Source organism: Muscardinus avellanarius (genome assembly GCF_963383645.1).
Source record: "Muscardinus avellanarius genome assembly, chromosome: 10".
Taxonomy (NCBI): domain Eukaryota; kingdom Metazoa; phylum Chordata; class Mammalia; order Rodentia; family Gliridae; genus Muscardinus; species Muscardinus avellanarius.
This window is the reverse complement of record NC_137796.1, coordinates 81,494,654-81,521,593: the sequence shown is the minus strand read 5'-3', so window position 1 is coordinate 81,521,593 and position 26,940 is coordinate 81,494,654. Positions and strand designations below refer to the sequence as shown.

The 26,940-nt window shown below is 45.9% G+C and overlaps 1 protein-coding gene across 3 annotated transcripts; it reads right to left on the bottom strand.

Annotated features, from left to right (window-relative positions):
• Positions 1–772: 772 nt before the first annotated feature.
• Positions 773–26,425, bottom strand: LOC308267841 (nuclear envelope pore membrane protein POM 121C-like; the record flags this gene model as incomplete). Of its 3 annotated transcripts, XM_080702787.1 has the most annotated exons (13): positions 773–870; positions 1,222–1,344; positions 3,831–5,531; positions 6,984–7,160; positions 7,438–7,540; positions 7,643–7,767; positions 8,245–8,318; positions 10,006–10,097; positions 16,121–16,292; positions 18,508–18,588; positions 22,279–22,437; positions 23,097–23,312; positions 25,863–26,425. In XM_080702787.1, the coding sequence occupies 13 exons, from the start codon at positions 26,423–26,425 to the stop codon at positions 773–775; spliced, it is 3,684 nt and encodes a 1,227-aa protein (XP_080558913.1). The 3 variants fall into 3 exon arrangements, with proteins under 3 accessions (XP_080558913.1, XP_080558914.1, XP_080558915.1); XM_080702788.1 differs by lacking the exon at positions 6,984–7,160; XM_080702789.1 differs by lacking the exons at positions 7,643–7,767; positions 8,245–8,318; positions 10,006–10,097.
• Positions 26,426–26,940: the final 515 nt, after the last annotated feature.

Below are 26,940 nucleotides of genomic sequence, written 5' to 3'. Positions count from 1 at the left end.
TTGGAACATATGATCCAGAGAGGCAGACGGCGCTTGCGAAGCCAGCATGGAGGAGGCAGCTGAAAGCAGCGGTGGGCATCTTGCCTGCTCCAGGAGCTTCTCTCTCCTGCAGCGAGGGGGCTCGCCCTGGCTCTGCCAAGCTAACAGTCTTGAGCCACCAAACTTAGGGGCTAAACTGGCAGAGGGAGCAACACCCATTGGGGTCTCCAAGGCAAAGCTAGATTCAAGGTCATTAAAAAAAACCCTGCAGTGGACCAGGGAGAGACAAAGCAAGAGATGGGGGAGTAAGAGTCCCCTAACAGGATCAGAGGAAGAGAGCCATTTCTTATAGCCAAGCCAAGCAGAGAGAGGCTCAGGGATAATCCACTTCCCCCAATTTCATCAAATGTACACCAGAGATCCAAGTGGGTGCACTGCACACCCTCCAGCAGAGATGGCTCTTGGGGAAAGGGAGGTTGCCTACGTTACGCACTACACAAGAGCCAGGGGTCAGTGGACAGTATGTACAGTTGATCTTTAGTTCTCCAGCCTCACCAGTCCAAGTGTTCAAGTAAAGGTATGGGGCCTTGGCCCTGCCCCTTCCCGCTCCTCCCCGAGGCGCCTGCTTCCTCCAGAAGGGAAAGGGCCCTGGAACCGCCACCACTTCCCTGATGGCTCAAGCTGGAGATCTGGGGTGGGTTTGCTTATTGAACTTGAAGGGTCAGAGGCTCTTCCTAGCAGGTGCTGAGGTCCAGGTTTGGGCAAGGATGAGGATGGAGACAAAGGACAGAGGCTATTTCTTGCGGGTGTGCTGCCTTCGAGCCTGCAGTCGCTGTCGAGCTCCTGGGGTCTTGGATCCTGCACCAATGGAAAACGAAGGGGTCGCTGATCCTGGAAAAATTAGACAAGATCTCATTACGGAAGCCACTACAAGAGAAACAGTCTCAGGGTGCTTTTGGCTCTTGGAAGTAACTGGGGACTCAGGCAGGGTTTCCCATGCTGTATAAGCAGCACTGTATGGGAAGGGCCTACCAAAATCAGCATCCCAGAAAGTGAGAGAGAGTGTTCTGGGGATGTCCACATGACACAGTTCCTCGAACTCTACTGATCAACTCCCTCCATACCTGGGTTTTGCTGGGCCCCATGAGCCCAACCTCTGTCTCAGCCAGACACCTGGTACCACCCATCCCAATCCCTTCTCAAAGAGAAGCTGGCGACACTGGCAATAGACCGGTTGCTTACCAAAAGGCCTGACTCCAACAAAGCCTTGGGCAGGTGTTGAGGATGCCCCAAAGGAGAGGCTGCTGCCTGCTGTGCCTACTCCAGGGGCAGGGGTGCTCTGCCCAAAGGTGGGTGTGGAAGTGCCTAGAACAGAGACACAGAGAACTGTAGAGACTGGGCCAAAGCATGGAGAGCAAAAAGCAGAGAAAGGTGTGGGGGTCTGCACCCTGCAGGGGCATTTCCCACAGGATGCCCTGGCCCTGGTCCACACCACCACAGGCAATGCCTGGAGTTCCCAGTGAACCTGCTGTCTAGGGCTGCGCTGTAGCGGGGGCACCCAGTGGCCTGACCAAGTGACTACCTTCCATCAAGACAATCAAGCCATGCCTCTTCTGCAACACCCCACCCCCACCAGCATGTCAGAGCTAAAGGCAGGGCAAGGACCTTCTTGTTCCCAGGCGCTGCTTCCAAGCCACTTCTTTCCTCTTTCTAATTACCCAACTCCAATTTGAAGTTCAGATAATCAAAATCTGTTATAATGAGTCCTGGTCCTTGACAGCGAGTGTCATCCAGTTGCTCCCTTTTACTTATTCACCAAGGATCTAAGGCCTACTGTCATCCTCTCTGTCACCATTTCTGGTGACTCCATGAGTGATTCATGGTGCCCAACTTCTGCCACTCACTCCAGGTCACCACCAGGAACTGCTCCAGTTCCCACATCTCACCGCAGGCCCTACCCTTCCTCCAGCCTGTTCCTTCTTGCAGCCCACCCTGCACTTCTCCCATGCGGGCCTGCAGCTGTCCCATTCGCTTGACTCTGAACAGGCCAGGTGTTAGCAGTTATCTGCCTGTCTTAGGGGCCCATCTCCTCGGCTGGGTGCTGCTGGTTAAACACAGTGCTCACTGTGCTCCCTTGACATTCAGAATTGCAATTTTCTAGCCCACAGGTGCCCGGCAAATTTATCAAATTTTTGCTGGGTGTGGTGGCAGCATGCTTGTAATCCCAGTACTTGGGAGGCTGAGACCAGAGGATCCCAGGTGCACATCCAGCCTTAGCTACTTCCTGAGGCCCTCTGCAACTTTAGTGAGACAGTTTCAAAATAAATAAAAGACAGGGCTGGGGTGTAGCTCAGAGGTACAGTGCCCTGGGTTCAATCCCTAGTGTGTGTGTGTGTGTGTGTGTGGGGGGGTGTCACACTTATCTTATGTTCTTTTTTTCAGTATCCAGAATGACTCTTCCAAGAGATGCTCCTTTCACACATTTTACCCTAATCCACTCCCCAGAATCTGCTCAGAATTGTCCCCGCTGGGTACTGGGGATTGAAACCAGGAGTGCTCTACAACTGAGCTATAATCCTGGCCCTTTTTATATTTTATTTACAGTCTTGCTAAATTACTCAGGTTGGCCTCAAAATTATAGTCTTTCTGTCTCAGTCTCCTACATACTGGGATTACAGGTATGTACCATTGCACCTCCTATTTTCATTTTTTTGGTGGTGCTGGAGATTGAACCCAGGGGTATTTTACCTCTGAGCTACACCCCCAGCATGGTTTTTACTTAGGAACAGTCTTGCTAAATTGGTAAAAGCCTCATTGAGTTGCTGAAGCTGGTTTCAAACCTGCAATCCTCCTGTCTCAGCCTCCCATGTACTGAGATTATTATAGGCATGCACTAACCACACCTAACTCTGCATCTCCTATTTAATGGAGAAAAACTCTCAGAATCAAAACTCACATTCCACATGGCAAAGTCATCTCATTCTTCTGCTTTGCATTTTACAAGTTCCCTTAACACTTAAAACATGTGCACGCTTGTAATCCCAGCATCAGGGAGGCTGACACAGGAGGATCACAGTTTGCAGACAGCCTCAGCTACTATGTAAGGCTTTCTTCAACTCAGTGAGACCATTCCAAAATAAAGAATACAAAAAATAGGGCTGGGGGTGTAGCTCGGAAGTAGAATGCCCCTGGGTTCCACCCCCAGTACCTAAAAAATAACAACAACAACAAAAAACCCCATCAAACTCTTTTTGTGTGGTACTGGGGTTCCTGGAAACCCTTCTACCTCCAGGCTACACTCCCAGACCTATTTTATACTTTTTATTTGGAAACAGGGTCTATTTTATACTTTTTATTTGGAAACAGGGTCTATTTTATACTTTTTATTTGGAAACAGAAGTCAGCGTGGCTGGCTTCGAACCTGCGCGATCCTCCTGTCTCCGCTTCCCAAGCGCGGGGATTACAAGCATGCGCCACCACGCCTGGCCCCATCAAACTCTTATTTTTACCTCTGCCTATTTCACAACCCCTGTCCACACCACTTCCCTTAACCTCCAGCCAATCATGCCTCCTCTCTGCTCACTCCTACTGTGGGCCGTGGCACTAGCTATCCCAGATGCTGCAAGACGTGTGTACACCCACATGCTCTCTCCCCTCTACCCCCACTCCCAGTTCCCTTGTCCTGAAGCACTTTGAGCAAAACTTGCAATGGCCCCTCCAATCAGTACCGAACATCTCTTACCACCTTGCATTCAACTTTTGTATTTACTGACAAGTCCCTCTGTGCACAGACTGTGCTAGCACTTAATGCAGCGCAGGGCCCCGCAGACCACATCTGCCCTTATTTTTACCTCCAAACACAGGTTTGCTGTCAGGCGTGCTGCTGTTGAAGGCAAAGGGTGTGCTCTGGCTGGCCGTGCCCAGGGCATTCTGACTCAAGCCTCCTCCAAAAGGGGTGGTGGCACCTGTGGTCCCACTTTGTCCAGTTCCAAAACTGAATGCTCCAGGGGTGGAGCTGGTGCCTGCGGTAGCCACATTAAGCCCAAAGCCCCCACTGCCAGCCGAGGCTGCTGATGCCCCGAATGTGAAAGGTGATGGAGCTGAGCTGCCAAACACTGAGCTACTAGTCCCACTGCTGGTGGTCTGGGTGGGAGCTCCGAAGCCAGAGGTGGTAGCTGCACCAAAGGAGAAAACTGCTGTGGTACTTCCAAAGGCCGGCTGTGTGCTGGCAGGGGTGCCAAAGGTGGAGGCTGTGGTTTTCAAGCCCCCAAAAGCTGACTGCACTGAGCTGCCAAACACTGGCTGGGCAGGGGCTGAGGCTGGAGCCGGAGCTGCAGACGGGGTGGGGGCTGCAGAGTTCCCAAAAGTGAAAGAGCTGCCAAAGCTTGGTGCAAGGGCTGGCTTGGCAGCTCCTTGCTGCTGCCCATCAGTGGCCCCAAATGTGGGCTGGGGGTTGGCTCCTGGATATGATGGGAGAGGGGGCTTGGTGCTTGAGCCAAAGGGAATGTTGAAGGTCGGAGCAGGAGCAGGAGCAGTCGTGTGGCTGAATGTCAATGAGGGCTGGCTGGTGGTAACAGGGGCTGAGGTGGTGAGGGTGCCAAAGCCACTGAAGCTGGTGGTGGTGGTGGTGGTGGTGCTGCTGCTGCTGCTGGTGGCTGCGGGAGCAGCACTCGCGGGGGACGTGCCAAAGCTGGTGGCGGCTGTGGATGTCGGCATGGAAGAAAGCTTGCCAAACTGGAATATTGAGCTGGTGGCTGGGGCGAAGCTGGGGGCAGAGGCAGGGGGAGCCCCGAATAGGAAAGGCTGAGAGACAGAAGCCGTGGTGTTGGCCATGGTGCTGACCGTACTGCTCACGGTGCTGGCCATGCTATTTACCCCAAACCCAAAAGCAGGCTTCAAGGCAGAGTCTGTGGATGTAGTGGCTGTGTTGGCAGAAGCCACTGTGGAGGTGGCAGTGGCCAGGCCAGTGAAGAGCGGTGCAGTTGTAGCTACAGCAGTGGCTGGAGCAGCTGCTTGTTTGAAGGAGAAGGGAGCTGGAGAAGGTACAGATGTGGGTGGTCCCAGGCTGCCAAAGATGGGCTTGAAAGTCGGAGTCTCAGTGCTTGTTGTGGGGAGGGTGGAGCTGGACGTGGCTGCAGCTGCGACAGAGGGTTTAGATGACAAGGGGTCTTCACTCTCACTTTTAGGTGAGGCCATAAAAATGGGCTTGAACATGGGAGAAGCAGAAGAGGTACCAGGGGCAGGTGGGGAGGAAGAGTTAGAAGGCAGGCTGCTTGGTGGTGTCCCAAACAGCATGCTTTGCTTTGGGGTGGAGGCCGGGGCAGGGGGGTCTTGGGCTTTGGCAGATGTCTCAGCCTGAAGGGCTGGAGGTGACTTGGTGTCAGTGACTGGTATCGGAGAGGAAGCAGAGACCAGTCCCAGGAAAGTGACTGTGGGTTTTGAGTCTGAAGATGTGCCTGGCAGAGCCACTGGAGGTGAAGAGACAGCAGGAGCCAGAAGGCCAGGTGTCTTTGGAGGTGAAGGGGCCACAGTTGTTGCTGCTCCAGCAGGTTCTGAAAGCAAGAATAAAATGACTGAGTTCTAAAGACTTCCAGTAGGTCTACCACCATGCTAGGAACTCAAGAGTTAGTCAAGAGACACAACTAAGCTGGGCATGGTGGCACATGCTTGTAATCCCAGTACTTGCGAGACTGAGACAGGAGGATTGCAGGTCACCGGGACGTGGTGGTACACATTTGTAATCCCAGCATTTGGGAGGCTGAGACAGGAGGATTGCAGGTCTGCAGCCAGCCTCAGCTACTTAGTGAGGCCTTTTGCAATTCAGTGAGACCGTGTTTCAAAATAAAGAATAAAAAATAGGGCAGGGGATGTAGTCGGAGGTAGAATGCCCAGACCCGCAAAAAAAAAAAAAAAAAAAAAAAAAGAGTGGAGGGTTCGAAGACAGCCCCAGCAAATATGACTCTCATCAAGCTAGCAAAACTCTTGTTTCAAAATAAAAATAGGGCTAGGGGCATACGTAGTTCAGAGGTAGAATGCCCCTGGGTTCAATTCCCAGTGCCCCTCACCCTACACACACACACAAAAAAAAATACCAAACAACTAAATCTAGGGAGGGGTTCCTATTTCTACCTCATAGATCACAAGACAGACAGAAGGGGATAAAACAGTGCCTAAATAGAGGTTTTGTGTGTGGGCACAAAGGAAAATGCAGTCTTTGAAACTCTTATGTGTGGCACTATGGAGTGATGCTTGGGAATTCTACCTCTGAACTATACCCCAGCCCTATTTTTTAAAATCTTTTATTTTGAAACAGGCTCAAACCTACAATCCTCTTATCTCAGTCTCCCACATATGGGATGACAGGTGTTTGCCAGAGCCTTTGGAACTCTTCCATCCAGTTACTGACCTAGATGTGTCTTGTCCATCTAACACAGATGTGTATCATGGCTACCCACTGGGAGGTAACTGGAGATCTACCACAAGTGAGGCAGTCTCTGCTTGTGAGCTCTCAGGAAGGCTGAGTACCCACCTGCACTAGTATCTGATGAAGTGTAATAAGTGATGTCCCTATATGGAGTGCCATGAAGGCACAGGCCTTTGAAGCCCTGACCTTGAGAAAAGGGAAATCTTATTTGGGGCCTATGATCTACTAATATTAAGCTCAACATCTTAAGGGTATGGCCATGCTCACATTGCAGACATACCACGAGGGAAGCATGATTCTCATTTACAGATGATGACAGCAAGACTCAGAACAGTCACAGAACTGGGCTTCAGCTCTTGAGCCCAAACCAAGTTGCCAGGTATGGAGTGTCCCTTCCCTTAAACTTCCCAACCAGAGAATTCGCAAGCTCTGACACCTATACCTCCATGGGTCTGGTAAGTCAGAGGAGGCTCAATCATTAGAATGATTTCTAGTGACTGAGCGGCATGATTCTTTTATCTCACCTCTAACTCACTGATACTCAGGAAGCCAATGTGCTCCAGGAGTGACCTGCACTTACCTTGGAGGGCCGGTGAGCCCGGAGGACTCTGCATCTTCTTCAAACTCTCTAACAGTGGGTTTGCGCCTGAGGCCGGGAGGGAGGCTGCTGAGGAAGTAGTCCCCCCAGCAGGCAGGGTGAACGTGAAGGAGGGCTGAGTGGCGGGTGGGTTCTCAGTGACAGAGTCTGAGGCAGCATCTATGGAAGAAATACGAGATTAAACTGTCCTTCCTCACTTGGGAATGATTTCCAGAGGGCCCAAGGAAGCGTAAGGCCTAGGGCTCATCTAGGCCTAGAGATGCTTCTCCTCAACCTCAGTGTTCACTAAGCTTCATGGCTCAATGAAGACCTGGGGAGCTTTCTCAGAGGAGAAAGAACAAAGAAAAATTAAGGGACACTTTTCCAGGGAAACCCTTTAGAAAAAGTACAATACAACCAAAGGAGACAACAACTCAACCCCGAGTATGCTCCTTACCAGTTTTGTCCTCCAGGACCTTGTTGAACCACTGGAGGGAGGCTTTCTTCTCCATGTCGAGGTCTTCAGCAGTAACAGCATAGCCAAGCTGGGGAGGTGGCGGCTGCCAACAAGAAAAAAAGACGTCAGGCTGAGCCAAAGAAACTGGAGGAAACTTCTATCTAGTCTTCCCCAGACACAGGACACTGAGGGGGTAGACACACACCAAGGTCAGCTGGTCCCCTCGCCTGGATGGCAACAGCTGAATTTTCCGCTTCCGCTTCCCAGAGCTGCCAGGTGTAGATGGGGAAGTCCAAGAGTTCTGTTGCTTCCAAGTGGTCGTATCTGTAACTAAAGAGAAAAACAGAAGCTTGCTGGCTTTCTTCTCGCGTCCTGTCTCTCCACTTTTCTATAACATCTAAGTGGTCACTAGTTATCTTTGAAAAGATTCTGTCTTCCATGGCTGGTGTGCTTGGAAAGTGTTTGCAAGATCATTTCTAACAGTCAAGAGGAAATAAAGAGATAAAAATGCGTGTTTCCAAATGCTTAGTGGACAGTAATTATCAGGAACCTCACAGATGCCTCAAATTGAGCTAACCTCTATCCACAGCCATCATATGTTACACTGGATTTATCTGTATTACCCTTCTCCTCTCTTAAACTGCAAACCCCTGAAGGGCAGGCAGGAACTTCTCTGTATCCACCTTGCCCAAAAAAGAGTAATGCTCAACTGGGTGTTTTCATTGGTATCAATCTATCATTTCCTCTGTGAACACTTCTGCCACCATCACTACCTTCACCAGCCACTCCTGCTCCTTAGCAGCTTACCCCTTTCTCCCTGGGACTCCTTGTCGGTTACCAGTGGAGTTGAAGAAATGGAATGATGACAAAGCTCCTCCTCTCTGCAGGGATTTAAAAAAATCAGAATCTAGATTAGAAGACTTCCTGATGGATGTTCTAGATAATGTTTTACATTCTCTTAACTATTAACTAGTCAAAACCACTTCTAGGGGCGTGTGTGTGTGTGTGTGTGTTACTAGGAACTGAAATCAGGGGTATTCTACCTCTGAGCTACTCGCCAGCCCTTTTTATTTTTTGTGGTGCTGGGGATTGAACCCAGGGGCATTTTACCTCCAAGCTACACCTCCCACCCTTATTTTTTATTCTTTATTTTTAAACAGGTTCTAAGCTAAGCTGCAGAGGGCCTCATAAGTAGCTGAGGCTGGCTATGAACCCAGATCCTCCTGTCTCAGACTCCAAAGTACTGGGATTACAAGCATGGGACACCATGCCTAGCTTTTTAAATTTGTTTTGAAACAGGGTTTCGATAGGGTGCTGGGAATCTCGCTTAAGTTGCCAAAGTTGCTTTTTTTTTTTTTTTTTGGGTGGTACTGGGGATGGAACCCAGGGGCATTCTACCTCCGAGCCACAATCCCAGCCCTTCCTTCCTTCCTTCCTTCCTCCCTTTCCTTCCTCTCTCCCTCCCTTCCTTTTTTTAAAAATTTTTTATTTTGAAACAGGATCTCACTAAGTTGCAGAGGACTTCACAGTACTGAGGCTAGCTATTAACCTGTGATCCTCCTGTTTCAGTCTCCTCAAGTACTGGGAATACAAGCGTGCGCCACCATGCTTGGCTATTTTTTTTTTTTAAGTAGGGTCTCACTAGGTTCCTGAGAGTCTCAATAAATTTCTGGGTACTGAGATAATAGGCATGCATCATCATGCTTAGCTTAGACTACATCTTTCTTAGTTTTTAGGTGCTGGGGAGTAAACTCAGGGGCCTTCTACCTCCAAGCTATAACCCAGCTCTATTTTATTTTTTATTTGGACAGAGGGTCTCACTAAGTTGCAGGGGGCCTCATTAAGTTGCTAAGGCTGGCTGACAACCGGCAATGCTCCTGTCTCCGCCTCTGAAGTACTGGGATTACAGTTGTGTGCCACCATGCCTGGCTTCAGACCACACTGTTCTTGATCATGACTTAAGATCTCACTACGTCAGAATAAAAATGGTCAGAGAATTTCTACAGAAATGGAGGCCAAGGAGAAACCTCTTAAACCAACTACAAAACATAGATCTTCAAAACTATGTCTAGAGTTGGGTGTGGTGGCACATGCCTATAATTTCAGTACTTGGGGAGCTGAAACAGGAGAATTACAGGCTCGAGGACAGCCTCAGCAAGTGCTGAAGACTCTCATCAAGTCCCTGTGTCAATGTAACTCAAGAGGTAGAATGCTCCTGGGTTCAATCCCCAGTGACTAATACACACGCACGCACGCACGCACGCACGCACGCACACCCACCCCAACTTTGCTCAGCCTGCAAATCCAGACCCAGGGAGCAGAGCTGCAGCTTGCTAAACATCAGAGGACCAGCTGGGACCAGGGACATGAGAGTTCCTGAAGCTAATGTGGGAGACCAAAGGAGAGGAGGGCAATTCCAGCAGACACCTTACTGCCCTTCTCCTGGTGCTTAGGTTCTTTGATTCACTGAGTTAGAGTTGCATAAAGCACAAGAATCAAGTCCATTTTCCTCCTTTTCTCAACTCCCATTTGTCCATACAGCAAATGTAGCTGGAGAATGATGATTACCTTGTTTTTTTGGCTGGCCTCTCTGGTGTCTGGGAGCGGGAGGAAGCTGGGCTGGAGAAGGGGGATGAAGTAGGACCACTCCTCTTCCACAGCTGAAAGTCAAACAGAGTTACACAATGAGCCTAATGATAACTGAGCATCCAACCCCTGAAATCATTTATGGTTGTATTTGTCACAGCATATAAAATCTATCTTGAGTTGGGCATGGTGGCGATGCTTGTCCTAGTACTTGGGAGGCTGAGACAGGAGGATCCAGGTTTGCGACCAGCCTCGGCTACTTAGTGAGGCCCTCTGCAACTTTAGTGAGACCCTGTTTCAAAATAAAAAATAGGGCTGGGAGTGTACCTCAGAGGTAGAATGCCCCTGGGTTCAATCCCCAGTACAAACAAATAAATAAATAGACAGATAAATAAAAACAAAATCTGTGTGTGTGTGTGTGTGTGTGTGTGTGTGTGTGTGTGTGGTACTGGGGATGGAACCCAGGGGCATTCTACTTCTGAGGTACACCCCCAGCCCTATTTTTTATTCTTTATTTTGAATCAGGGTCTCACTGAGTTGCAAAGGGCCTAAGTAGCTGAGACTGTCCATAAACCACAATCCTCCTGTCTCAGCCTCCCACATGCTGGGATTACAAGCGTGTGCCACCACGCCCGGCAGCTAGGTACTTCTTAAAACAGAATATATAAAGAGCCAAGAAATATTTCACACCTCTATCTCAGAGAAATGCAAATTAAAGCCACAATGAAATACTTTACACCCAAAAGAATAGCTAAAGAGCTGGGCGTGGTGGTGCATGCTTATAATCTCAATACTTGGGAGGCTGAGACAGGAGGTTCACAGTCAGCCTCAGCAATTTGTGAGGCCCTCCACAACTTAGTGAGACCCTGTATCAAAGGGAAAAGAAGGCTAAGGAGTGTGTCAGCTTTTCATTGCTGTGATCAAATACATGACAAGAACAACTAAGAGGAGCTGTTATTTTGCTTCAGTTTCAGGGGATTCAGGGCATGATTGCCTAGCTCCACTGCTCTGGGCCTGCGGTGAAGTGTGGCATGGTAGAACATGGTAGAAGGGTGGCAAAGGAAAGATGTGCATCTCATTGTAGCTGGGACAGAGAGGCTCACAGGAAGAGGCTGGGGGCAGACACAATCCCCAATGCTATACCCCCAGTGACTTACTTCCTCTAGCCATGCCCCACTTGCCCATAGTTTTCACCACCTCCGAGTAAATCCATTCAACTTAACTCATCAAACATGTTAATCCACTGAGGCCAGAGCCTTCATAATCCAATCATCACCCCTCATGAGCTCGGGGGATATTCCAGACCCAAATCATAACAGAGATGAACAATACCAAGTGTTGCTGATGATGTGAAACAATAGGACAAATTCTCATACTGCTGGTAGGAGTAAAATGAAACACTTATTGAAAAAATGTTTGGCAGCTAGGCATCCTTATAGCCATGCCTATAATCCCAGTACTTGGGAGGCTGAGACTGGGAGATTGCAGATTCGACGCCAATCTCCGGAATTTGTGAGGCCCTCAGCAACTTAGACCCTGTTACAAATAAATAAATAAGGCCGGGCGTGGTGGCACACGCTTGTAATCCCCGCGCTTGGGAGGCAGAGACAGGAGGATCGTGCAGGTTCGAAGCCAGCCGCGCGCACTGGCTTAGGAGACCCTGTTTCCAAATAAAAATGTAAAAATAGGTCTGGGAGTGTAGCCCGGAGATAGAAGGGCTTCCAGGAACTCCAGTACCACCAAAAAAATAATAAATAAATAAATAAATAAAAATTAAATAAATAAGGCTGAGCATGTAGCTCAGAGATAGATCACTCCAGGGTTAAATAACATTACCACCAAAAAAAAAAAAAGGAAAGAGAAAAAAAAAAAAACAGCAATATCTATGTAAACTACCATACACATACTTTATATATGTGTACCAAAAGACTTAGAGTTAAATTAATTGTGGTGTATTCCTATTACAGAACAGTGTAAAACAATGAAAATGAATGACCTACAGCAACATGCAACAACATGGATAACTTCTCAGGCAAAATGTTAATTGAAAGAAGTAAAGCAGAGCTAGACGTGGTGGAGCACAACTATAATCCTAGCATTTGGGAGGCTGAGACAGGAGGATCACAGTTGATGGACAGCCTCAGCTACTACTTAGTGAGGCTCTTTGCAACTCAGTGAGATCCTGTTCCAAAATAAAGAATAAAAAAAAATTATATATATATATAAAATTATATATATAGGAAGTCAGGCATGGTGGCGCACACTTGCAATCTCAGCATTTGGGAGGCTGAGACAGGAGGATCCCAGTTCGAGAACAGCCTCGTCTACTTAGTGAGACACTTTGCAACTAAGTGAGACCCTGTTTCAAAATAAAGAATAAAAAACAGGGCTGGGAGTACTGCTTGGAGGTAGAATGCCCCTGGGTTCCATCCCCCGTACTGCAAAAAAAAAAAAAAAAAAGAGGTAGAGTGAACATGTATCCTCCTGTCTCAGCTTCCCAAATGCTGGGATTATAAGTGTGCGCCACCACGTCCAGCTTTAAGATGACCGCTTAAAAAAAAATTCCCAGTACTGAAAATAATAATATTAATAAAGTGATCATCTTAACCAGGCATGGCGGCATACACTTGTAATTCCAGTACTTAGGAGGATGAGACAGGAGGAGGATCATGGGTCATGGCCAACATCAGCAACTTAGCCCCTCCACAATTTAGTGAGACCCTGTTTCAAAATAAAACATAAAATAGGGATAGAATGGGATCTTTTGCCCATTTTCGGGACTTTTCATATTTTCAAGAGAGAGAGCGAGAGCAAGAGAGAGACAGATAGACACTGAGAATTGAACCCAGGGGCATTCTGCCTCTGAGCCTCAACTACTCACTCACATGGAAAACAGGGGAGAAAGCATATGTTAAAATGATACCACGATTTTGTAAACAGATGAGAATGTGGGAAATTCTGCAAAAGAAAATGACCCATGTTTTCAAAAGCATGAAGAAACAGAGTCAGGCATGGTGACTCACACTGGTAATCACAGTTCTTGGGAGGCTGAGATGGGAGGATTAAAGGGTCACAGCTAGCCTCAGTAACCTCATGAGGCCCTCTGCAACTTAGTGAGACCCTGTCTCAAAATAAAAAATAAAACAGCCGGGCAAAATGGTGCACACTTGTAACCCCAGCATTTGGGAGGCTGGGACCGGAGGATCACAGTTCACAGACAGCCTCAACTACTTAGTGAGGCCCTCTGCAACTTAGTGAGACCCTGTTTCAAAATAAAGATTAAAAAATAGGGCAGGGGGTGTAGCTCAGAGGTCAAATGCCCCTGGGTTCCATCCCCAGACCTGCAATAAAATAAAATAAATAAATAAAATAAAATTGGGCTCAGAGGTAGTATGTAGCTCAGAGGTCACAGTGTGCTCCTGGGTTCAATCCTCAGTACCACCAAAAAAAGAAAAAAGGAAGTAGAGTATTATTTAAGAGACAAATATAATGAATCGATTTATGGTTCCTTATCCAAAGTAACTGTAATAAAGTAGTTTTGGTTAATAAGGGCAATTTAGCCCCGGAGTGGTATTAACTAATATGATTGAATTATTATTGTTTAAGAGGAAGAATGGTATTAAGATTGTTGCTAGCTGAGTGTGGTGGCACATGCTTTTAATTCCAGCGCCTGGGAGGCTGAGACAGGAAGGCTGCAAGGTTCATGGCCAACCCCAGCTACTTAGTGAGCCCTCCGCAACTTAGTGAGACTTTTTTTGTGTGTGAGTGGTGCTGGGGATGGAACCCAGAGGCATTCTACTTCTGAGCTATACCCCTAGCCCTATTTTTTATTCTTTATTTTGAAACAGGGTCTTACTGAGTTGCAAAGGGCCTAAGTAGCTGAGGCTGTCCGTGAACCTTAGATCCTCCTGTCTCAGCCTCCTAAATGCTGGGATTACAAGCATGTGCCACCATGTCTGGCAAGACTGTTTCAAAATTTAAAAAAATAGGGCTAACTACATAGCTCATAGGTAGAATGCCCCTGGGTTCAATCCTCAGTATCACACACACAAAAAAAGTTCTTGAAATATGAAAAGACTGTAGCCTTTTAGAAAAATGGACAAAAGATATGAACCAATAACAATGTAAAGGAAACTAAAAATAATCATCCAACATATGAAAAGATGACTGCCATACCGAGGACTGGACCCAGGAACATTCTACCTGAGCGACACCTCCAGACATACTTAACGTTTTTATTTTGAGACACAGTTTCACTAAGTTGCAGAGGGCCTAAGCTGCTGATGTTGGCGAGGAACCTATGATCTTCTTTCTGTTTCAGCCTCCCAAGTACTGAAATTACAAGCATATGCCACCATGCCTGGCTAAGACAACCGTTCTCTTTTTTTTTTTTCTTTTGGTGGTACTGGGGATGAAAACCAGGGGCTTTCTATCTCTAAGCTACACTCCCAGACTTATTTTATATTTTATTTAGAAACAGAGTCTCACAAAGTTGCTGAGAACTTCACTAAGTTGCTAAGGCTGACTTCAAACCTGTGTGATCCTCCTGTCTCAGCCTCCCAAGAGTGGGGATTACAAGCGTTGTATCACCACACCTGGCTAAGACAACCACTTTAAAAAAGTATTTTTTTGTGTGTGGTAACGGGGATCGACCCACTACTGACAGGTACTGAAAGGGGTACTTTTTTTTTTTTGCGGTACTGGGGATAGAACCCAGAGGCATCCTACCTCCGAGTTAAACCCCCAGCCCTATTATTTATTCTTTATTTATTTTTATTCTTATTTTTGTGGGTCTGGGGATGGAACCCAGAGGCATTTGACCTCCGAGCTATACCCCCTGTCCAATTTTTTATTCTTTATTTTCAAACAGGATCTCACTGACTTGCAAAGGGTCTCACTAAGTAGCTGAGGGTGTCCACGAACCGCGATCCTCTGGTCTCAGCCTCCCAAATGCTGGGATTACAAGCGTGCGCCACGATGGCCAGCTATTCTTTATTTTTGAAACAGGGTTTCTAAGTTGCGGAGGGCCTCACTAAATTGCTGAGGCTGTCCACAAACCGCGATCCTTGGGTCTCAGCTTCCCGAATGCTGGAATTACAAGTGTGAGCCACCACGTCCGACTTTTTAAACACTACTGCTAGCCCTAATAATCATCCTTCAGAAATGAGAAAAAAGGAGTTTAAGGAAATTACCTGCTTGAGATCCTAAGTATCAGAGCCAAGAGTTTAGGCCATGCCTACCTGGCAGCAGAGCCGTCTTTCTTTCCTGTGCTATAATCCTCCCACCTTTTTTCTTCTTCTTTGTATCTGAAATTGAACTCAAGGGTGCTCTACCACTGAGCTACATCCTCAGGCTTTTATTTTTAAACAGTCTCACTATTTCACAGGTACATACCACCATGCCCTACTTATAATCTCCTTTCTAAACAAGAATCAACACCATTTCTTGTTTAAAAACTCGCACTAAAACCTGGCATGGTGGTGCATGCCTATAATTCCAGTACTTGGGAGACTGAGACAGGAGGATCACAGGTTCACAGCCAGCCTCAGCAACTTAGTGAGGCCCTGCTTAAAAACAACAAAAACCACTTAATTCTACATGCTTATTGGATAAATCTCTTAGATGACTCAACCTTTTCCATCAAATTAATACCATTTATTGAATTTTTCTTCTTCCCAGTTATAAGACAATAATAGTTCTATTTGTATTTGGTTTATTTCCTGGGCTTTCTATTCCATCTCACTTATCTGTATTTATTTACTCAGTTATTTATTTATTTTTTGTACTACGGATTGAACCCAAGGACATTCTACCTCCACGCTACATTTCCAGCCCTATATTTTTATTTTGAAACAGAGTCTAAGTTGCAGAGACTAACCATGAACCTACAAATCGGTCTCAGCCTCCCAAATACTGGGATTACAAGCATGTGCCACCACACTCAGTTTATATTTTATTATTTAAAGTTTTGTATCTTTTGTTAGGTTAGAGATAATCCAAAAGCGACAGGAAGAAAGTGGTCAGTATCATCTGCTCATCAATTAAGTGATGCCAGGAACCCGTACCCTACTCCCCCAGCACCGAGCTGCCACTGTACCTGTGAGACGCCTCGAGTAGAGCTATAGGAACTGGCGATGGCATTTCGGCTGGAGCTGGGGATGCCACCTGTGCATGTGCTTGTCAGGGAGCTTACAGAAGAGGTGCGTGATCTCTTAGTCAAGTGGTCATCTGAGCTCTGGGAAGTGAGCCCTCTCTTCAGAGACCCAGGCCTAACAAAAGGAAAAAGGTTAGATGTACTATCCCACATTCTTCTATGGTTCTACGCATGAATACAATAATTTGATAAACCTGAAAGGAAGAAGTCAATGCCCTTAATCTGCATTGCTCACAATTTGCCAAAACATATCTAACAAAGTCAGTAGGGAAAGCCAAATATTTAACACTTAAGTGTGTAATTACAGGTATATAATATTCTAGAAAGTATCACATATCTACTAATCTAGAGAGAGGATCAGGAGCTGGGCGTGATGGTGCACGCTTGTAATCCCAGCATTCAGGAGGCCGAGACTGGAGGATCATGATTCACAGACAGCCTCAGCTACTTAGTGAGGTACTCTGTAACTTAGTGAGATCCTGTTTCAAAATAAAAAATAGGGCAGGGGGTGTAGCTTAGAGGTCAAATGTCCATGGGTTTCGTCTTCAGACCCGTAAAAAAAAGTGGGGGGGGGAGGGAGAAAGGGAAGGAGGGTGGGTGGGTGGTGGGGGACAGGGGGGGATCAGTAGGTGCCTGGGTGTGAGATAAGACACAGGAGGGAGTGTGAGGAGGCAACAGAAGAGTTTGTTGCCTTGATTGTAATGGTTTCACAGATATATACACGGCTAAACTTAAAATATTTTACTCTATAAACAAGTACAGTTTATAGTATGTCACTTATAGCTCAACCTGTTAAATTAAGGTTAAGAGGAACCAACCACTGTTTTTAAGCCTCCAAATGAAACAGAAATTCCCCATACATCCTTCCTGTAGGACAGTCCTGCAGGCTCTATTACAATATAGACAATATGGAGTGAGCCATGTCAACCAGAAACTTGTTCATTCCTATACTGGTACTTTCTTAAATGCATTAAAATGTATTTCCTCTAACTTTTACTCACAGATCCTATTTGCAATCAAGTCAAGTGACAATCCTTTTGTTTTTGGAGGATATTACATTTCCCCCATTTCCCTGTTCTCCAGGCTAGTAGTTCTATACCTTCAAAAGCCCCTCACCCATCACCATCATCCCTTTTGGCTATTTCCTTTTCTTTCTTTCTTTCTTTCTTTCTTTCTTTCTTTCTTTCTTTCTTTTTTTTTTTTGCGGTACACTTGGGATGGAACCCAGGGACATTCTACCTCCGAGCTACACGCCCAGCCCTATTTTTTAGTCTTTATTTTGTAACAGGGTCTCACCGCGTTGCAAAGGGCCTCACTAAGTAGCTGATGCTGTCTGCGAACTGCGATTCTCCTGTCTCAGCCTCCCAAATGCTGGGATCACAAGCGCGTGCCACCATGCCTAGCTACATTTTGGCTATTTCAAACCCCCTACCATCTTGGTTGTTTGACTAGAAATGAATTTGTGTATCTTCTCTCTTGTACAATGAACTAAACACAAGGCTCTGCGGCCAGTCTGAGCATAGCTATGGAAAGCGGGACTAACCACTTACTGGCTTCATTTTAGTCTAACAGCATACACTCGTACCACATTACCATCTGTGGCAGCCATATCATACTCCTGACACAGGAGTATGATAAGTCAGCCAGGAGTGGTGTTGCATACTTGTAATCCCAGCATTTAGGAGACTGAGACAGGAGGATCGCAGTTCATGGCCAGCCTCAGCTACTTAGTGAGGCCCTTTGCAACTCAGTGAGACCCTGTTTCAAAATAGAGAATAAAAAATAGGGCTGAGGGTATAGCTTGAAGGTACAATGCCCCTGGGTTCCATCCCCAGAACCACAAAAAGAGAAAACAACAACAACAAAACAAACACCCTATCTTAGGTCTTTATTTTGAAATAGTCTTGCTAAGTTGCTGAGGCTGTCCTCGAACCTTTGATCCTTCTGTCTTATTTCTCAAGTATGGGGATTACAGATATGTGCCAACATGCATGGCTTCCAAAGTATTTTTAAACTCAAAGGTAAAAACTTAACATTTATCTTAAATTCCATATCAATGCATTTTATCTGTGATTCTTCTCCTTACATATCTGGTCATCAACTATACTTACAAACTCTGGTTTGTCATTCATGTTAACGCAAATATGAAAAATTGGACAGATGGTCACTTGTGGCAAGTTATTAGAAATGTTCTTCTGTGATTTCAAAAGATGTAAACCTTAAATAATTAAGCAATTCAAAAAGCAAAGAGGAAAATCTATAGGACAACAGTTGTAATAATGTTCTTTTCCCAAAGAATTGCTATTTCCTCCAGATGGCCTGTCACTTACTTAGGTACAAAAGCAGCAGGAACTCCATTGGCCACCAGGGGTTCAAACGCTGAATGACCACTGCCACTGCTATCATGGCGCCTGTAATAAACAAAAAAACTATCAATTAAATAACATGATTTTCCTTCCCTCACCCTTAAAGCATACTCTTATATTCCTGGGACCTTGCACAACCTATATGGATAAAGATTATTTGAAATCAATAAACTTCTGGAAGGAATTTATTTTTATTTATTTTTTTTTGTGCTAGGAATTGAACCCAAGGGTGTTCTACCCCCGAGATACACCTTCAATTCTTTTTCATTTCTTATTTTGAAACAGGTTCTATGTTACTGGTGGTCTTGCTAAATTTCTGAAACTGGCTTGGAACCTATGATCTTCCTGTCTCAGCCTCCTCAGTACTGGGATTATAGGCATGTACCACCATATCCAGCTCCTGAAAAAAATGCTAAGATTTTCTTGGTAATAAAGGATAATAAGTAAATACTTCAAAATACCCTCTAGACTAACTATTCATGAGTATCAACATTTGCGAATTTCACATTTTCACGTTGAAGTACCACAATCATAAATTTACAATCCCACCAACAACTAAACCTCCTCCAAAGAAAAAGAACTAATTTTAGGGATCAATCCACACACCCTGTAATGCTTCAGAGGTTAAACATGCCAAAGTGATTAGGGAAAAAAAAAAAACTCTACATATTACACATAAGAGTGTAGCCAGGTATAGTGGCACATGAATCCCAGGTTTGTGGCCATCCTCAGATACTTAGTGAGGCCCTCTGCAAATTAGTGAGACCCTGTTTCCAAATAAAATAATATATGGCTTGCTGGGCGTAGTGGCACACACTTGTAATCCCCGTGCTTGGGAGGCTGAAACAGGAGGATGGTGCAGGTTCGAAGCCAGCCTCAGCTGGCTTAAGAGACCCTGTTTCCAAATAAAATATAAAATAGGTCTGGGAGTGTAACTCGGAGGTAGAAGGCCCCTGGGTTCCATCCCCAGTACCACCAAAAAAAAAAAAAAAAAAAAATATATATATATATATATATATAAATAAATAAATATATATATGGCTCAAAGGTGTAATGCCCCTGGGTTCTACCCCCACACCACACACACCCACAGTATACACATGAGCTGGGCCTGGTGGCGCACGCTTGTAATCCCAGCATTTGGGAGGCTGAGACTGGAGGAGCATGGTTCATGGACAGCCTCAGCTACTTAGCGCGGCCCTTCGCAACTCAATGAGACCATTTCAAAAATAAAAAGACTAAAAAATAGGGCTGGGGGTATAGATTGGAGGTACAATGCCCTTAGGTTCCATCCCTGGTATCCCCCCAAAAAAAAGAGTGTACACATGGCCTGCATGATCACTGCTTATTCCAATTATGGGAAAGAATACTGAATCCTCAGCTACAGGCTTGCCAGAGTCAAGAAAAATTACCACCTTGGAGAACATGAAAAACCTATCTGGGCCATAAAAATGGTTGTTATTTCCTCCTCACCCACTGCCATCTCTCTTCCTCTTTTTTTTTTTTTTTTTTTTTTTGAGGTGCTAAGGATTGAGCCCAGAACCACCCACATACTAAGCAAGTGATCTCCTACTGAGCTACATCCCCCAGTCATTATTTTGAGACAAGGTTTCACAAAGTTACCTAGGCTGGCCTGTCTCCTGAGTTGCTGTGATTACTAGCATGCGCCCCTGCACCCGCCATCATCTACCATTTCTGCTTGGCTAGATGACATTGGCACAAACTGCACTAGGTACCATTATCTGATGTTCTGTGTTACGCGAACATACCTGCATGTAAGACTTCCTAATCTTGTCGTCTACAGTATCAAAGATGGTCAACTTGAAACTGTCAGATACGAAAAATCTAGTCTAGATAATGGAGACAAGTAATATTTTTCAGGTATAGGGTCCACTGTTTTCTGAGAGGTCTTCCTTGACCACTTTATATGAAGAAGCCCCCTTTCTCATTACTCTCTGTTGCCATTTTGTATGATACACTTACAACCCATAATTACCTAATTTGTCATTATTATTATTATTTTTTTTTGGTGGTACTGGGGCTCCTGGAAACCCTTCTACCTCCGGGCTACACTCCCAGACCTATTTTATACTTTTATTATTATTTTTTAAACAGGGTCTCTTAGGCCAGTGAGGCTGGCTTTGAATCTGCATGATCCTCCTGTCTGTCTCCCAAGCGTGGGGATTGCAAGTGTGCGCCACCACACCCGGCTCTAATTTGTCATTTTGATTGACTGGCACTAGGGATTGAACCCAGGGGCATTCTACCTCTGAGCTATATCTTTAGCCCTATTTTACTTTTATTTTGAAACAAGATGTCACTAGGTTGATCAAAGTCTCACTATTTGCTGAGATTATACTAGAACCTGCAATACTGTCTTAGCCTCCCAAGTACTGGGATTACAAGTATGTGCCACCACACCCAGCTATTTCAGCATTTTTTTTTTTTTTTCTGGTACTGGTGACTGAACCCAGGGGCATTCTATCTCCAACCCTATTTTTTATTTTTTCTTCTGAAACAGGGTTTCATTAAGTTGTAGAAGGCCTCACTAAGTAGAAGCTGGCTGTGAACCTGTGATCCTCCAGTCTCAGCCTCCAGAGTACTGAAATTACAAGTCTGCGCCCCTATGCCTGGCTCTATTTTACCATTTTAAAAACTAGCCTGTCAAACCGGGTGTGGTGGCATATGCCTATAATATTTGGGAAGCTGAGAAAGAAGGATCAATAGAAGGTTCAAGGACAGCCTCAGCAATGCTGCAAGACTCTTATCAACCTAGTGAGATCTTGTTTGAAAATCTAAATAAAGTGGGGCTTGGTGTAGCTTGAAGGTAGAATGCCCTAGGTTCAACCCCTCACACACACACACACACACACACACACACACACCCCAAAAAACCATTACCTTTCTCCTCCAAAAAGTCCCAAGAAAAGCCCAGTACTTGGGAGGCTGAGATAGAAGGATCACAGGTTTACACACAGCTTCAGCTACTTAGCAAGGCCCTCTGCAACTTTTTTTTTTTTTGTTTCAAAATAAAGAATGAAAAAAATAAGGTGGGGGTATAGCTCAAAGGTTCAATACTCAGTACTGCAAAAAAAAAAAGTCCCCCCAAAATAGTAATTTTATCTTGTTCATCACTCTACCAACAGGCTCCAGAAAAGAGTCTGGCACATAGTGGGTGCTCAAGAGATATATGATGAATTAAAATAAAACTTAGTGGAGGCTAGAGTAATGTAGTTCAGTGGTAGAGCACTTGCTTAGCATACATGAAGCCCTGGGTTCCATTCCCAAGACCAAAAAAAAAAAAAGTGGAATCCTTAACTGAGTCCTTGGAAAGCCATAAATAGTCCTATATCTTAACTAGCTACTTCAACCTTATCTCTTTCAACACTTAGCACTTAGGAAAGTTAATTCTATTTTCATTAAGCTATAATATAAAGAAGGAAATTGGTTTTATTTTTACTACTGATAAACCTACCATACTCTAAGTTTTACTCTTTGATAAGCTTTTCCTTTGGCACAGTTATGCCATTTAAGCTGGTAGTTAACCAACTAATTGAACAATACAAAACTGCGAGGGGAAGACTGAGCAGTCTCTCAAAAATGACACTTAACACATTTACATCAAAAGTAGGAGGCTAATATGGTTTAAGGTTGTCAGCTTATCTCTAGTACTTAAGGGAAAGAAAAACTGAATCCACAAGGGAGGTCCATTTAGTACTCTACCAGGCCTGTTACCTTCTCTTATTTTCCTGGCCATCAGCAAATATTTGGTCTTCTTCCTCCACAGTCCTTTTCTTCCTCTCTCTGAGGGCATTCAATACAGTCTCCTTTGCACATGGGTCTGGGGCATTATGTGATGGTGAGGACAGTGCTGAGTTGATTATCCGCTCTGGTCTATAATGAAAAACAAGATTCCAGCAATAAGAGTTTAATTATTATGACACACAGCATTAGACCTAAGTCACTGGAAACAAGAAGTTAACCATTAAGCAAAAAATATAATATTCGACAGGTGTGGTGGCACATGTGTGAGACAGGAAGATCACAGGTTCAATGACAGCCTCACCAAGTAGTGAGACTCTCATCAACTTAGTGAGACCCTGTTTCAAAATAAAAATAGGGAGCCGGGCGTGGTGGCGCACGCTTGTAATCCCAGCATTTGGGAGGCTGAGACTGGAGGATCGCGGTTCACAGACAGCCTCAGCTACTTAGTGAGGCCCTCGGCCCTCTGCAACTCAGTGAGACCCGGTTTCAAAAAAAAATAAATAAATAAATAAAAATAAAAATAGGGCTGAGGGTATAGTTCAGAGATAGAATGTCTCTGAATTCAATCCCCAATATCATATACACACTGTATGTATTTTATAAACTCTTAGAAATTGCCCTTAACAATAAAAGCTAAAATCAAGGGGAAAAAAAAAAAGGTTTAACTAGAATTTGGGATATCTCAAATAAGCAGAGATTTTCTTTTTGATTTATAGTTATTTTATCTAAGAAATAAACATTGAAGAGTAGACACAAAGGGAGACTATTCTTTCAACAATAATACTCACAAAGGAGAACGAGTTAGTTTGCTGTCTGGAGGGGCAATCCTCACGGTCACGGGGCTACACACCATCTTTGAGTTACGAGCAGATAGCACAGCTTTCTTATGACAACCATTCCAGCACACCGTGGGTAGCACCCCCAGCAAGGAATATTGAGCCTGCTGGATCGGATAGCGTCTTCGAGGTGTTATTACAAATCGATTGGATAAAGTCCCACAATCCCTGCAGAGAATGGGAGAGACATCATGGAACCAAAGAAGCTTTAAAAAAGAGAGACTCAGAAAACTTAAGTGGCCAAAGAATCAAGGAAGTTCAGATACTTTCCAGAGAGCTTAAATCTATTTCTTTTTTTTCCCCCCCAGGTCTGGGGATGGAACCCGGGATGGAACCCAGGGGCATTCAACCTCCGAGCTATACCTCCTGCCCTATTTTTTATTCTTTATTTCAAAACAGGGTCTAAGTTACAGAGGGCCTCACCAAGTAGCTGAGCCTGTCAGCGAACCATGATGATTCTGGTCTCAGCCTCCCAAATGCTGGGATTACAAGCGTGCGCCAACCACCCGGTGAAGGTTTTTTGTTTTGTTCTTGTTCTTAGCTTATTTTTTTTTTAAGGGGTAAATCAATCTCTCTCTCTCTCTCTCTCTCTCTCTCTCTCTCTCTCTCTCTCTCTCTCTCTCTGTCTTTTTGGACTGGGGATCGAACCCAGGGCAGTGCACTCGCCAAGGCAAGGGCTTTCCACTGAGCTACATCCCACCCCATAAATCTATTTCTAGTCAACAAAGAACACAGTATTTTTATGGCAAATTTCCCCTATTCCATCTATGGGCAGAAAGTGGCAGCTGCTTCAACAGCTGTCTCTACTACATCAACAATTTGAGGGAAACTGAAAACCTGTCCACACAACTACAATGGAAGAAAAGTATGTGCTGCTGGGGTGCCCTGGGAGGAATTTTCAAGAGCCTTTTCAGTTATTTACACTAAATCACCAATAATATGCACCCATTAGTCAAATGTTTTTAGTACCAGACCATCTTAACTAGATATATACATAGCAGATATAAGCCAAGCAAACCTGTAATCCCTGTACTTGAGAGGCTGAAATAGGAAGATGGCAGGTTCAAGGACAGCCTCAGCAACACAGCAAGACTCTCAGCAACCTAGCGAGACCCTGTTTTAAAACAAAATAAGGCCGGGCGTGATGGCGCACGCTTGTAATCCTTGCGCTTGGGAGGCTGAGACAGGAGGACCACACAGGTTTGAAGCCAGCCTCAGCTACTTAGTGAGGCTCTCAGCAACTTAGTGAGACCCTTTTTCCAAATAAAATAGAAAATAGGTCTGGGAGTATAGCCCGGAGGTAGAAAGCCCCTGGGTTCCACCCCCAGTACCGCAAAAAAAAAAAAAAAGAAAAAAAAATTAATAAGGATTGAGGGTATAGTTCAGAGGTAGAGCTACATATAAACATGTTTGTGTGTGTGTGTGCACATATACACACATATGTATAAATGCTAATATAAATATATACATACACATACTGAAGATTGAACACACAGATATTCTACCTTCGAGCTATATCCCAGCCTTTTTAAATTTTTCTTTTGTGATACTGGGGATTGAATCTAGGGGATTTCTACCTCTGAGCTAAACCTCAGCTCCTTTTATTTTTGGATCTGAAATAGGGTCTCGCTATGTTTCCGAAGCTGTCCTTGAACCTGTGGTCTTACTGTTTCAGCCTCTCAAATACTGGGATTACAGGTGTGTGCAATCATGCCTGGCTTTTTATTTTGAAACAAGGTCTAGCTAAATTGCTGAGACAGGCCTGGAATCTCTAATCCTTTTGTCTCAGTCACCCCAATATTGGCGTTACAGGTATGTGCCACCGTGCCTGACTCAACTAAATATGTTAATAAAAAATCCAACATTTTAGCCAGGTGTGGTGCACACGATTGTAATTCCAGTACTTGGGAGGCTGAGACAGGAAGATCACACAGGTTCAAAGCCTGCCCCAGCAACTTGGGCTCTCAGTAACCTAGTGAGACCCTGTTCCCAAATGAGAAATAAAATTGGAGTGTATCTTGGAGGTAAAATAACTCTGGATTCAATCCCCATTACAAAAAATATATTTTTTTAGGTGGGCAAAGTAGCAAATGCTGAAGGACCTCAGGAAGCTGAGGCAGGAGGACCACAAGTTGGACGATAACCCGTGCAACTTAGCAAGACTATCTCAAAAGATTAAAGGATGGGGTGTCACTCAGCGGTAGAGCATCCCCGGGGTTCAATTCCCAGGACCACCAAGAAAAAAAAAGCCGTCTAACAACTTCACCAAAATTTGTATCTTCCTACAGCATTCAGCTCCTTAGACGAAATGAAAATGTCTAACTTGACCAACTTTATCAATCTAGTTTTGGCAAAGAGATTATTTCCTGGGACCTCTCTTTGAGTTACGTTGATATGGTTCTTTGCAACTAAACTCAAAAGACATTTTAATCCAAAAGAGATATTTTAGTGGCTTATTAAGTATCCTTAAAAAAAAAAAAAAACCTACACTAATATTCAGGCAGGGTTAAGAACTGGAAGGTAAGAGCTTTAGCAACAACCTCTCATCCCATGAGGTGGAGGGCTGGAGACGCCTGACCTACACCAAGGTTTAGTTAAAGACAAAACCACGCAGAATCCACTTTGGACTTGATGAAAACGGAGATCGGATTCAAAAAGTCAAGTCCTCTGAAGCCAGCCTTCCCGGAGGAGGATCTAGGGATAGACAGCGCTCCTTACCTGTAGGGAGGCCTCCTGGAGGGCCGGAGAAGAGGAGTGGGGGGAGAGGGGTAGACGTGCTGGACGCGGTGGGCCGGGGGCGCGGGCGGCGGGGAGCCCGCGGGTGGGCGGCGGCCGGGCCTCTCCCGCAGGTCCTTGCCCTCCCGGGCGGGGGCAGGCTGCGGCGGGCCCGGCTTGCCCAGGTAACTGCCCATGAGGAGCAGTTCGGCGGGGTCGGGTCCTTCGAGCGGCGTCCGTGGCTCCAGGAGATTTCCGTTTACCGCCGACTTGACCGGAGGCGAGGCGAGCAGCGTGCGCTGACGCCGCGCGTTCCGAACCAGAGAGGACAAGGGGCGCGAACCTCGCGGCTCGCGGCTCAGTCCCCACCAGGCCGCGGTGGCCCCCACGGCCAGCCAGGCCAGCGCCGCCGCCGCGGGCACCAGGAACAGCACGAGGCCGAGCAGCGACAGGCCGAGCAGCACCGCCCCGGCCGTCCCGCCGCGGCCCCGGCCCCGGCCCTCCCTGACACTCGCTATGGGTCGCCGCCGCTCGCCTCCTCCAGCCGCCGAAGCCGCCGGAGACATCGCGGCTCCGCGCCGCGGAGAAGACTTAAATATCCCAGCGTGCACCGCGCCGAGCGCTGCGTCACCGCGCACCGGGCGCGTCATTGCGCGCGCGACGCGACGCGACCGCGAGGAGTAAACGCTCTTTCCCGGCGACGCCGGAGACCAGGCCTCTCAGAAAATGCAGCCTGTTGGGCCCCGGGTTCTGACTCTTCCTCTCCAGGTTTCCCTCGTAGCCTTGACGGTACGAGGGTGGAAGGAACCTGTTAAATAAACCCCTGAGCCGGGCGCCGTGGTGCACACCTATAATCCCAGTATTTGAGAGACTAAGACAGGAGGATCGCAGGTTCGCGATCAGCCTCAGCAATTTAGACCATCCGCAATTTAGTGAGACCCTGTTTCAAAGTAAAAAACCAAAACTAGGGCTGGGAGTGTATCTCGAAGTAGAATCCCAATACCCTCCACACATACAACAGGAGCGTGGCTCTTCACATAATTCTTAATTCATATTTTCTAGGGGCTAACTCCCCTCGAAC